We start from the raw sequence: 13,021 nt of genomic DNA on the forward strand, positions 1-13,021 counted from the left end.
TCAAACCTCCTCATTTTATAGATGAGGAAACTGGACCCCAGAGGGGAGAAGCGACTGAGCCCCAGATTCTCCTGAAGGAGGTTGAGCGGTCAATGGTACAAATAAAGGAGCCGATGGCTCAGCCTCTTGCCTCTCGGCCCTGCAGAGCTCTTGTTCCTCACCCCCCTCCCCACCATCCCAAACACTGGTTCTTATTTTCCTTCTTTGGGGAGTGGGTGGGAAGAGCAGCGTGCCCCAGGGCACGATGCTTTGCCACTTTTTCTTTGTTCTGTCTTTGGTGTCCTCTGGCCTGTGCCCCAAACCTCTGGGCCTGGGGCGGGGGGACTGTGGGGAAAGAGAAACTGGAATCTCCCACCTCCCCTAAGCACTCTGGGTGGTTTAATAGTGGTCCCTGCCACCTCCGAGGCTGCATCCCCCTCGGGGCCCTGAGCAGCTTGGGAGGGCTGCTGAGGAGTTAGTAGGGACACCAGAGGATGTTTCTGGGCCAGAGAAGCATCCTTAGCCCGCCCTTCTGTTGTGCTCTCTGGGCTTGAAGCCTCCGGGTTTGCTGTGGGCCCAGGTGCTAATCCAGCTCCGGGTAGGCTGCCCAGGGTGGGGAGGTCAGAGTGGATCTTCTCTGATGGTTCTGTCTGGTCCACAAGGCATGACAGCCGGGGGTGCCGGTGCTCAAGGCATGTTCTCCCCTTTTTCCTCAGGTCCCACATGGGCAGTGCTGTGGACCTTCGGTTCTCTATGAGTGCCGGAGCCCACGCTCCCCCTGGTCCTACCCCCAGCCTTCACCGCAGGTTTTCTGCCCTTCGAGAGGAGCCCACCAAGGTAAGGAGCAGAGGAGGGGGGAAGCTCCCTCGGGGCCTTTGGGGTCCAACCCGCCGCGTGCCTGGCTCCAGTTACGCTGGCGGCTGGCGTGTGGTGCAAATCCTCACCCCTCAGCCCTCCCCTCAACCACTGACAGCTGCAGCAGCGGGGGGCTCAAGGCCGTCTGTCAGTGGTAACAGCTGTGGGGCCCCCTGGACGGCCCCCCCCTCCCTTGCCTCCCTCGTCCCTGAGGTGGGGAGGAGGGGGGTAGGACTGGCAGGTGGCCAGTCAGAGGGGGTATGTGTATGTGCATGTATGTTTGAGGATTTGTGTGTATCTTGTATGTGTGTGTACACATGCATGTCCATGGTAATGGGTAAGGAAGGCGTTTGGCAGGGATATCCAGAAAGAGGCTGACGTTCACAGGGGAAAGAGGAAAGCCGAGGAGCTGAGAGGCCCTGGAAGTGGCATCCTGAGTCTGCTGGGAAGTCCCTGGGAGCCCAGGTCTCTGTTCCCTGCAGCGTGCTCCCTGCGGTTTCCATTGCCTCCCCTAAGGACTGCTCCTTCCCCTCCCCTCCACCTCACAGGGCTCACACCAAGCAAAGGCTGCGAGTGCCGGCCGAGAGAACCTTGGAGCCTCACAGGCCAGCAGCTCCTCTCCGCTCCAGGGCCGGCTTGGGACCATGGCCCTTTGCCTCTTGCCTCTTTCTTCTTCCCTCCCAAGTTACTTCCTTTTTTTTTTTTTTTTAAGTGAGGCAATTGGGGTTAAGTGACTTGCCCAGGGTCTCACAGCTAGTAAGTGTTAAGTGTCTGAGGCCGGATTTGAACTCAGGTCCTCCTGACTCCAAGGTGCTCTATCTACTACGCCACCTAGCTGCCCCAAGGAGGAGACTTTTTTTTTTTTTTAGTGAGGCAATGGGGGTTAAGTGACTTGCCCAGGGTCTCACAGCTAGTAAGTGTTAAGTGTCTGAGGTCGGATTTGAACTCAGGTCCTCCTGACTCCAGGGCTGGTGCTCTATCCACTGCGCCATCGAGCTGCCCCCAAGTTGCTTCCTTTTCCACATCCACCTCTCCTCTGGTTTGGATGTCTGGGAAAGAGTCATCGAAGGGAATAGGGGACTCCCAGCCCAAAGTGACCCGCAGGGTGCCGTCCCCACCAGCGGCGCTGCTGCACCCACCCCAATGAGCTAAACACAGTACTACTGGAGGCAGGGGCTGAACCCAAAGCCTTCTAGGGTCCATCTATGGATTCAGTGTAACAGCTTTGGGCAAATGAGGCCAGCAGGGTTGTGTGTGTGTGTGTGTGTGTGTGTGTGTGTGTGTACGCACGTGTGTCTGTGTGTGTATATGCATGCATGTGGTGGGGGTAGAGGATGAGGAGCAGGGGCAAGGGCCTGCAGGGGATTCTGCACTCCCCCCCCCCCATGGGTGTCTAATGGTCCCTCCTTCCTTCTTCCACTCCCCAAACCCTGTGAAGGACTGGGAACCCTCGGCACTCCCCGGGCTGCTGGCTTCCACGGCCGTCCCCGCCTTTGACAGCGATCCCGAGATCTCCGATGTGGACGAGGAGGTGCCCGAAGGGCCGACAGGCTCTGTGGGTGTCACCTCTCCCAGCGGCCCCTCAGATGCTCAGACGTTGGCCGCGATGCTTCAGGAACAGCTGGATGCCATCAATGAGGAGATCAGGTTTGAGGCGAGGCCTGATTAGGGGCCGGGGGCACTGATGGGGGGCTGAGGTGGGGGACTCTTCTGGACTCGAGGGTTGGGAGTAATGTGAATTATGTCCAGTATATAATTGCATGGACTCTGGGGATGGAGACCTGGAGTCAGCTGCAGAACTCCCTTCTGTAACCTGGGTAGGCAAGGCTCCGTCTTGGTGCAGAGCTGGTGTTCATCTTAGCTGGGAGCCCCAGACACCTTCATTTGGATTCCTAGTACCCCACTGGGCCGCTCTGGCCAGACTGATTTTCAAAGAGGGTGGAGGAATTGAGGAAGAGGAAAGAGTTCCGGGGCCCACCTTTGCCGCTCCTGGACGGCTCCCAGACTCCTCTGCTCCTTCCATGGGCCACTAAGGAGGCGTTGCAGAGAAACCATTAGCCAGGAGGTTTGTCATGACCCCTGGCACTGGTTGCTGGCAATGCCAAAGCCTGTGAGATCATGGATCTAAAGTGGGAAGGGATCCAAGAGCCATTTAACTTGGTCTGAATGAGGAAACTGAGGCTGAGAGTCATGGGGCAGCTTGTCTCAGGCTGCCCTGTGAGTTAGGACGAGAGCTGCCAGGCCTCTGGGCCCAGCCCAGCCCAGCCGTCACACCTTCCTGCTGTACGCCTTTCTGGGGGCTGCTTCTGTGAAGCCGGCAGTCCTGGAGTTGGGGGGAGGGAGGAGAGGCCTCTGACCAGCAATCTGGGAACGCTCCTTCCCTGCCAGGCGCTGCTGAGGCTGGAGAGTGTTCGGTGACTTTTTACAATGTGAAGGGGGTTGGCTTGGCCGCTTTCCTCCGGCCACTGTGCAGATGTCCGAGGGTCCCCTGTGTAGACCCTCAGTCCCTTTGGGCTGGAGATCCTAATGGCTGAGTCTGGTTTCCTTACCTGCCAGGATGATCCAGGAAGAGAAGGAGTCAACGGAGCTACGAGCGGAAGAGATCGAGACACGGGTAACCAGTGGCAGCATGGAAGCGCTGAACCTCACCCAGCTGCGCAAACGCAGCTCAATCCCCACCTCGCTGACTGCCCTGTCTCTGGCCAGTGCTTCTCCACCCCTCAGTGGCCGCTCCACACCCAAACTCACCTCCCGCAGTGCCGCCCAGGACCTGGACCGAATGGGTGTCATGACCTTGGTGAGACCTGCTTCCTGGGTCTCCTGGAGTCTTCCTAGGAGCCCGGGATGTCACGAGTCTCTGCTTTTGGAACTGGTTGAGGGAGTCTAGGGGGTCTGGGGGCTGAGGTTGCCTTTGGCAGGGAGAGTCTTATTTCCTGGGATTAGGCTACTTTCTACCCAGTTAGCCGATCCTCACAGGTCTGGCTGCTGACTTGGGGTTCTTGGCCATGGGCATGGTCCTGTGCTACCTATTGCTGGGGATGGAGAGAATTAGCCAGTCTCCCCAGTCCTTTGCCCTGGAAAAGTCCATTGCCCCCAAGAGCAGTTACTATGTCTGGGCCTAGCACCTTCCTGCTATTGCAGGGAGAGTTCTCTCTGCTGTCAGTGTCTGCATCAGATCCCCTCTCGCTTGGTCTTCCCACCTTCAGACCAAGGATCTGCATCTACTGGGGAAGACCGTTAAATGCCAGGCTCTTCCTGGGCACCCCAACATCCTAAGGGAAGTTTACCTATGGGGATTATAGAATCATAGGCTTTTGGAAAGACCCTTGACTATCATCTGATCCAACCTCTGCTTTCCACAGGGAGCTCTGGAGAGGCTAAGTGACTTGCCTTCTAAGGTCCTGCATAGTGGAAGTCGGCAGAGCTAGACTTCAAGCCCAGCTCTTCCGACACCCACTCTAGTCTCTTCCCACTAGGCTGTGCTGCCTCACCCTGTTGTCCTCTCTCATGCATGGGCCTGACCGCCAGCTTTGGGGCACCTGGCGAGGAATTTGTATGTCCCACTTTTCTTCTCTTTCTCTTACAGCCGAGTGACTTGAGGAAGCACAGGAGGAAGTTGATGGTGAGTGCTCATGAGTGCCCAGGGTGCCAAGGGGTTCCCTCTCAGATTCCCGGGATACCCTGCCTCACCTCATTCCCCAACCCCAGATAGAGGGAATGGTCTGGGTAGCCAGCGCAGGTTGTGTGAGTCTGCCCTGAGTCTTTTCCTGACTCCATAAAACTGCTTGTGCCCAGGTGGCTATCAAGAAATGGGTACTCAGAGCAGCTAGGTGGCGCAGTGGATAAAGCACTGGCCCTGGACCTAAATTCAAATCTGGCCTCAGACACTTGACACTTAGTAGCTGTGTGACCCTGGGCAAATCACTTAACCCTCATTGCCCTGCAAAAAAAAAAAAAGAAAAAAAAGAAAAAAAGAAAAAAAAAAGAAATGGCTACTCCCCTCTCTTGACCTCTCCCACTTCCTGGCTTCATGATGGTCCAGTTCCCTGAGCCCCCAGGGGAGTTCTCCCCTCATGCCCAACAGTGGGCCCTCCAGGCTCTGCCTTCTTGGAGGAGCTACCCGTTCGGGTCAGTGGATGGGCACTGACTGGTTGGCAGGCACCAACATCTCTGCCCCGTTCCCCTCATGGTTTCACTGTCTGTTCAGTCACCAGTGGCTCGGGAAGAGAACCGAGAAGATAAAACCACCATAAAATGTGAGACTTCTCCTCCTTCCTCACCCAGGACTTTGCGGTTAGAGAAGCTTGGCCATCCGGCCCTGAGCCAGGATGAAGGCAAAAGGTAAGTGGGGTGGGGGGGCCTCTGTTTTTCCCCTTCCCCCTCCCCCCATCAATCTGTCAGCAGATCTTTACTGCGCACCTTCTACGTGCAGGGCCCTGTGCCAGGCCAAGTCCCTGTCCTCATAGAGTTTACACTCTAGTAGGGGACCTCACCCATGCCCTGCCCACAGACAGGCTGGCATCTCGCCTATCCTGGGCACACAGAGCTAACTCCGAGCCTCTGCTTGAATGTCTCCAAAGAAGGAGATGGCCCCACACCTCCCCTGCTCTCCTGCTCCAGGCCCCTTTTTGAAGGTCTTTTGGAGGTCTAACCTTCATCTCCCCTGCTCCAAATGGGCCAGTTTCCTCAGCTCCTCTCCCCCTCTTGGCTCCTGTCCTTCAGTTCTTTGGACGACCAAGGCAGTAACCCCAGCAGCAGCAACAGCAGCCAGGACTCCCTGCACAAGGGCACCAAACGCAAGGGCATCAAGTCATCCATTGGTCGACTCTTTGGGAAGAAAGAGAAGGGCAGACTGATCCAGCTGAGCCGAGAAGGAGCCACGGGCCACGGTCTCTGACCTGCCTTAGGAGAGTTTTGGATGGGCTCTGGGAGTGGGATAAGGCATGGGGGACTGGGAGCGAGGAGAGGTGGTTAAGCCCTCTCAGCCTAGTTCTTGGGAAACACCAGAATGCTTGGGACTACTAGAGAGAACTAGGGGAGAGAGGGAGGGAGGGAAGGAGGAAGGGGGAGACAGAGACAGACAGACAGAGGATAGTATCTGATTACAGTTTATCCCCCTCATATATTGGTCTCAAGTTGTTGGCACTACCCACTGTGATGCTTGATGCCTTTTTGGAATTCACTTCAGTGAGGATTTATTAAGTACCTATGGTATGTCCAGCGATTGGCTGTGGCATTAGTGCCCGCTCTGTATATTTTGGCTCCTGAGCTCAGCCTGCAACCCTGCAGGAGCTGGAAGGGAAGAACTTTTAAGCTAGAACACCCAATTGTCATGCCCCCGCCCCCGCACTCCCCCACCCCAGGAAGGGCTAACTCTAGATCTGGGGCTGGGCTCAGCTTAGTTCTTTGCATAAGTCCCAGATGTAGAGTTAGCCATCCCCCAGCATGCCAGGGGGAAGCAGGAAGCTGTGGGTCAAGGGGAAGGGTTTCTAGAAGCCAAATAGCTTGTTAGCTTTTCCCCAGAGTCCTGTCTCCCCAGTATAACTGCTAGTTTATGTTTAATGATAGGGATTTCCCCAATGTTGCCCACACCTGGACTTGTCTCTAAGGACAACACCATATTCCCAAAGCAGATGGAATACAATGGGATTGCCTTACTTACCATTTTGTATTATCCATTTCACTGTCCTTCATCCATTGGTGTGGATTATGGAGATCATCCTTTATAAGATGTCGCCTCTTTCAATGGCTTGACCATGGATTGGCTCTGGGACCGATCCAGGAATGGAGGAAACGTGTTATTCAGTGAATGAGCGGAGCCCAGATGGATCTTTATCTTATGCCAGTGAGCATCCCTGGAAGGAGGCAAGGAGACATCCCATGAATAAAGGGAGGTGTTTGTAAGCTCCGTTAATAGCTTGTGCCTCTCACTACCAGCGTCTGATGGTGGATTTTATTCACTCCCATCTCTCCTACCTTGTGAGAAGGGCTGGGGCTTCTTTCTTCTCCTAGATTAGATATGTTCAGGGCTCTGTATAACAGTAGGCACTTAATAAATGTTGGATTTATTGACTGAAGGACAGATTCTACCCTGGGTAAGAGAAGTCAGGAGTGTGTTTGTGTGGGCTCCAGGGAGGTGGGACACTGACACTCACTCTCATTACTTCCCTTCTAGTCATACTGTCAGAGTCTGAGCTCAATCTGCAGGAGCCCCTGGTGCCCGCCAAGCTGGGAACCCAGGCCGAGAAGGACCGGCGCTTGAGAAAGAAGTAAGGTTTGGGGTGTGGGGCAGCTCCTCCTCTCCAATGCCAGCCACTCCCAAGTGCCACCCCAACCCCACTGAGGCTAGTGGGGTTGAGCACAATGATACCTTTTTCCAGGGCAGCCCTGAATTACAAATCAGGGACTGATGTAGGGGAGAGGCAGGGATTCAGGGCAAGCTGTAGAAAGAAGGGTCCAGAGACATGCCTTTGTTTTATTATGAAGTGCTCAGCATGTCGGTTCCAGAACCTTTTGGGAATGAGGCCCTGTTCTCTATTCCCACTCGTTCATTCTGAACAGGGAGGAGTTGGCATTTAGGGGGCTAATGTAGTTGTTTCTGGGCTCGGGCCTGGGGAGAACTTATGTTTCAGGAGCCCCCAGGGTCAGTGGGTGGTGGGCACAAAAGAGGCCAGGCTGGATCCCCTCTGAGTCTGCTTGGCCTTCTTCCTGGCAGACACCAGCTTCTCGAGGATGCGCGCCGGAAGGGAATGCCTTTTGCCCACTGGGACGGCCCCACTGTGGTCTCATGGCTGGAGGTAAGGCAGGGCAGCTGGCCAGACACTGGGCTATGGCTGGCAAGGGTGTCCCTACTGGGGGAGGAGAGATTAGGGGTGTGATGGCCCCTGGAGTCTGTATGGTTGGCACAGTTCTTGGCTATACTGGGCACCCTGTTCCTCCAAGTTATTTTATTTATTTATTTTTTGTTTTGTTTTGTTTTGTTTTTTTAGTGAGGCAATTGGGGTTAAGTGACTTGCCCAGGGTCACACAGCTAGTAAGTGTTAAGTGTCTGAGGCCAGATTTGAACTCAGGTACTCCTGACTCCAGGGCCGGTGCTCTATCCACTGCGCCACCTAGCTGCTCCGCCTCCAATTTATTTTGAAGCACCAAATTGGTGTTGCTAATGACGTTCAATTTCCTTTCAACCCGCCCATTTGGGGGTAAGTCTGCTCTTCCCCGACAGTCCCAAGCCCATTGCTCTGGATCTTTTCGATTCTCAGCAGCAGCTGTGATCCCTGGTCGGGCCTTTCCTACAAGGACTGACTAGGTGTATGAGCACAGTCCACTCACTTAGTGTCACTGGGGCTCCTGTTGCTCACGTCGAATACTGGGGAGAGAAGATTCGGACTAAATGGGTTCCAGGGACCCTTCTTGCTCTCAGACTCCCTGACCTCCAGGTTGCCTCTGTTCACATGGTGGGGGAGAGGAAGACAGGAAGCCTGATGGTTAGGTCCCTCGTGGTGATTCGTGGTTTTGGGGAAAGGAAGGAAAATGGAGTGCCTGGGAGTTGACCCATCCACCCTCTTTTCTGTTGGCAGCTGTGGGTGGGCATGCCAGCCTGGTACGTGGCCGCCTGCCGAGCCAACGTCAAGAGTGGCGCCATCATGTCAGCTCTCTCAGACACGGAGATCCAGCGGGAGATTGGCATCAGCAACGCCCTGCACCGGCTCAAGCTCCGGCTGGCCATCCAGGAGATGGTGTCGCTGACCAGTCCTTCAGCCCCACCCACCTCCAGGACGGTGAGCGGGCATCCCTGCCACCCCAGGGGCTTGTAGGGTGGTTCTTCCAAGGCTGTTCCTGGTCTTTGTCACTGGCTTTGGCACCAGCAAGATCCTGCCAGGCTGGAATCTCTCACGGGCCTTGCTTGCCTTATTTTGGCTTCCTTGGATAGTACGTTGAACTGGTCTCCTTGGTGCCCCTTGCAGCCTATGACCTTGAGCAAGTCACGGCCACTCAGGGCCTCAGTTTCCTCATCTGTAAAAATGAAGTTTTTGGACTAGAGGACCTTTGAGGTTTCTTCTAGCCCTAAATCTAGGATCTCAGGGTCTTTTTTTTTACAGATGGCATGGTTTAGATTAGTCTAGGATGGGGAAGGGAGAAGGAACAAAGGAAAGGATTTATTTCATCTCTGTGGTCCAAGAAAAGTCCATGCCCTCAGGGGCGTTTGCTAGGAAACTGGATGGTTACCCTTGGGTGATTCAGGCTTTTGAGGAAAGGGAGGAAAATGGAGACTTTTCTTAGAGCTCAAGCGTGTGGGGTGGTCTGACCATTAGCAAATCTCTTTTTTTTTCCTTATCATAAAAGTATTTTATTATTTTCTAGTTACATGTAGAGATAGTTTTCAACATTTGTTTTTATAAGATTATCAGTTCCAAATTTTTCTTCCCTCCCTTCCCTCCTTCTTCCCCAAGACAGCAAGCAATCTTTTATAGGTTATATATGTACAGTCCCATTAAATGTATTTTTGCATTAGTCATGCTGTGAAAGAAGAATCAGAACAAAAGGGAAAAACCTCAAAAAAAAAAAGTAGAAACAGTATGGTTCAATCTGCATCCAGATTCCACAGTTCTTTTTTCTGGATGCGGAGAGCATTTTCCATTATGAATCTTTTGGAATTATCTTGAATCATAGAAGAGTTGAGTCTATCACAATTTATTATCACACAATGTTGTTGATATCGTGTACAATATTCTCCTGGTTCTGCTTATCTCACTCAGCATCAGTTCATGTAAGTCTTTCCAGGTTTTTCTGAAATCTGCCTAGCAAAGCTCTTTTTGCTGTAGTTCTCTTTTCCCACCTTCGTTGGTCCTTGTACAAGACTCTGGCTTCTGTTTTGCTTTTCTGTTTGAGGAGACAAAACCTGTAAGCATTCTGGCCCACATCTGGGAATCCTTTGGGGGAATCACTGTGCCCTCCCTCAAGGGAAGCTCAAGCTAGGCATTGGTCTCTCTTTTTCCCCTCTGATGCTCTGCAGTGAATAAGAGTTTATACTGAGCATTTTGAAAAATCCAAGTGTTTTTCTCTTTCAGTGTCCAATGTCCAGGAGGCCTGGAAATTTGTGGTTTGGGCTGGTTGGTTCCGGACGGCCTCTTGACAGGGCAGCACGGGGTGCAGGGTGAAGAGAGGCAGCATTGGCTTCTCTGTGCTTTAGGCTCTGCTTCCTGGGGCCTAATTGTCTGACTCTGGTTCCCTTTTCCTTCCCAACTATTTTCCTTCCACTATTTTCAGTCTTCTGGGAATGTCTGGGTCACCCATGAGGAGATGGAGACGCTGGCAACATCCACAAAAACAGTGAGTTTACCCCTGCACCTTATAGCTTAGGAGTTAGAGCCAGGGAGGTAGTTTCTAGGGATCTAGGGGCTCAAAGGGCACTGAAGCTGGTAAAGCTTAGGTCTGGCAGAACCTGAAAACCCTTCTGTCTTTGAAGTAGAGAGGAGTGCAATGAGGGCTAGGACTCTCTTCTCCATCAGTGCCCTTATAGGGAGAGCTCATGAATGCTATCCTGGACTGCATGTGTCCCAAAAGAGAGACCCATGTCAAGCTAGGCCTGGAGTGGAGATAGGAAAGGGCTCACCTCAGGCTCTTCTGGGCTCTGAGGCCAAAGGGGCCCCTCGACCACTGGCGCAGCTCCTCACATTGGATCATAGACCATGAGCAAGGCCATGACAAAGAGAGGGTCTGGGGGCATCTTTACTGTCTTCTTACTGTCACAGGGGCAGCTAGGTGGTGCAGTGGACAAAGCACTAGCCCTGGATTCAGGAGGACCTAAATTCAAATCTGGCCTCAGACACTTGACACTTACTAGCTGTGTGACCCTGGGCAAGTAACTTAACCCTCATTGCCCTGAAAACAAAACGAAACAAAACATTCTTACTGTCACTTTTCAGGACAAACCCTAGCACAAGGGTGTGTGTGTGTGTGTGTGTGTGAGTGTGCGTGTGTAGTGTTTCTGTGTGATTGCATGCATGTGACAGACAGAGATACACACATACAACTTTTCTAGACAAATACACCCACCCAATTTCTTGCTTACTGTTTTTATCTGAGAGCCCCAAATCCCATTAGTCTCCCTTTAGTCCCAGTTCAGCTGCCCCTTCAGCAGAGGTGGTATATGCAAGTAAAGGTTGAGCATTAATTGATTCAGTCTGTTTCTCCTGACATGCTGCACTTGCTCCTGCTAGGACAGTGAGGAGGGCAGTTGGGCTCAGGTAAGATCCCCTGCATGGCTTCCTTTCAGAATTGACATGCAGGCTCCGAAGCTCCCAGGAATTCTCTCTCCAACCCTTCTAGTTGGGGTCCACTCCCCTCATACTTAACTTTTCATTTCTGGTTTGGTTCCCCAGAAGGACCATAGCTAGGCATTTATGTATCCAAGGAAAGGTTTCAAAATTGTTCACTGCCTTTTACCATTCATCAGAAGCATTGAACCCTCACTATATACACTATTAACTTATCATAAAATAAATGCCCTAAAGGCCCTGGGGAGAATAATTTTCTGGCATTAAAAAGGTACGTTAAAAAAAAGTGGCATTAAAGTCTCCCTCTGAGTTCCCTGCTATGTGTGACATTCTAGATGTCTGCCTCTTCCACTCCTCTTGGTCTTGCCTCCTAGAGAAAGAATATGGAGACCCGGAGGCCTGGCTCCAGGATGCCAGGACACCTGGCAAGGGGATGGTGGAGCTAGCTGGCTCTGGCTCCTCTTCTGAGCTCTGGTCACATCAGCCCTAGAGTCGAATCTGCTTCCCAGACAGGAGAAATAATACGAAGACTGAGTAATGTCAGTCTCTCCTGTCCCTCACCCTGCCTGGGGAAAATACTGATCAACCAAGAAATGGTCTTGTAGTTAGAGAGAAAAGGCCTGAGGGTAACCCACACACTAAATGACCAGTCCCTAGACAATGGAGAGTTGACTCTGCTTGGGATTATATACCATCAGCTCTCAATGATTCACAGTAAGTGACTTAAAAACTTTTGAGGATTCTTCGAGGGCCATATTGCATTTTCTGTTAGAACATCTGTTGAGCATCATCAGCCTGAGCCAAAGAGAAGGGAGGGAGGTGAATGACAAATGGCCATCGGCTCCGGTCACTGGAAATAGATCCAGTTTTCAATCACCCTTCCCACCTCCTCACCTCTACTCCAACCATAAACGATGGCACCTCTTTACTCCTTCCTGGGTAGAAGCTGGCTGAGCAGTTCTCCCAATCCATTGTGAATGCTGAAAACCACTCCATCCCTCACCCTTTTGCTCCGGCAGACCCTGGCCTACGGGGACATGAACCACGAGTGGATTGGGAACGAGTGGCTCCCCAGCCTGGGGCTCCCCCAGTACCGCAGCTACTTCATGGAGTGCTTGGTGGATGCTCGCATGCTGGATCACCTCACCAAGAAGGACCTTCGAGTCCATCTGAAGATGGTGGACAGCTTCCATCGGTGAGCGGGGGCCAGGAACCCAGGGCCATTTTGCCAGCGCCTTGTCTCTGGCTAGGACAGTGCCTCCCCCAGATCTGGTCACTGGCCGCCTTGCTGTAGGAAACAAGATGTCACTCCCTTTCTCAGTATCCATCCCACTGAAGTGTCTCCAAGCCTTCACCCCAAGAAAGTCCTTTTTTTATGTCAACCTTTAGTTCCTCTTATCGTAGTTTTAAGGTCATGACCACCCCTTATCTCTAGGAGTATTCTGGGGAAGAGGCTGCTTAGCTCCTTGACAAGGATGCCATAGAGGGCAGTCATCTTTTGTCTGAGAAGCTGGGTTTAATGATTTCTGAGTTCAATGAATTCATCAACAAGCATTTATTAAATGGGCCAGGCACTGGGCTAGCTGCTGGGGACGGAAAGAAAGACAGAAGTGCAGTCCCTGTCCTCAGAGAGCTCCCATCCTAATGGGGGGGACAACACACCAACAAATATATACATGCAAGACATACAGTATAAATGGAAGGTACTAGTAGTGGGGGTGGGGTGGGGCTGGGAAGGGCCTTCTGCCAAGGGTGGGATTCAAGTTGAGTCTTAAAGGAAGCCAGAGTAACTGAGAGTCAGAGGTGAGGAGGGGACACAGCCAGTACAAAGGTGTGGAATCAGGAGAGGGGCCCTCATCTCTGGATCCCAGAGAATCCAGAGGGGACAGAAGTCTAAGAGGACTGGAATT

The 13,021-nt window shown here is 52.7% G+C and overlaps 1 protein-coding gene across 7 annotated transcripts in view; it reads left to right on the forward strand.

Moving 5' to 3' along the window:
• PPFIA4 (PTPRF interacting protein alpha 4) overlaps window positions 1-13,021 on the forward strand; it is a 69,208-nt gene that overhangs the window by 37,757 nt on the left and 18,430 nt on the right. For 4 of the 7 annotated variants that reach the window (XR_006356238.1, XR_006356239.1, XR_006356240.1 and 1 more), the window contains 12 exons: window positions 696-816; window positions 2,273-2,481; window positions 3,391-3,631; window positions 4,421-4,456; window positions 5,042-5,175; window positions 5,557-5,723; window positions 7,010-7,103; window positions 7,550-7,631; window positions 8,412-8,612; window positions 10,102-10,164; window positions 11,055-11,081; window positions 12,131-12,306. Coding sequence is in view for 2 of the 7 variants with exons in the window: in XM_044000205.1 (XP_043856140.1) it covers window positions 696-816; window positions 2,273-2,481; window positions 3,391-3,631; window positions 4,421-4,456; window positions 5,042-5,175; window positions 5,557-5,723; window positions 7,010-7,103; window positions 7,550-7,631; window positions 8,412-8,612; window positions 10,102-10,164; window positions 11,055-11,081; window positions 12,131-12,306 (1,551 nt within the window). In the remaining 5 variants the exon portion in view is untranslated. The remainder of the gene's footprint in view (window positions 1-695; window positions 817-2,272; window positions 2,482-3,390; window positions 3,632-4,420; window positions 4,457-5,041; window positions 5,176-5,556; window positions 5,724-7,009; window positions 7,104-7,549; window positions 7,632-8,411; window positions 8,613-10,101; window positions 10,165-11,054; window positions 11,082-12,130; window positions 12,307-13,021) is intronic. The other 3 variants (XR_006356241.1, XM_044000206.1, XR_006356242.1) reach the window with 2 other exon arrangements.

The sequence above is a fragment of the Dromiciops gliroides genome, chromosome 4 (genome assembly GCF_019393635.1).
Source record: "Dromiciops gliroides isolate mDroGli1 chromosome 4, mDroGli1.pri, whole genome shotgun sequence".
NCBI lineage: Eukaryota > Metazoa > Chordata > Mammalia > Microbiotheria > Microbiotheriidae > Dromiciops > Dromiciops gliroides.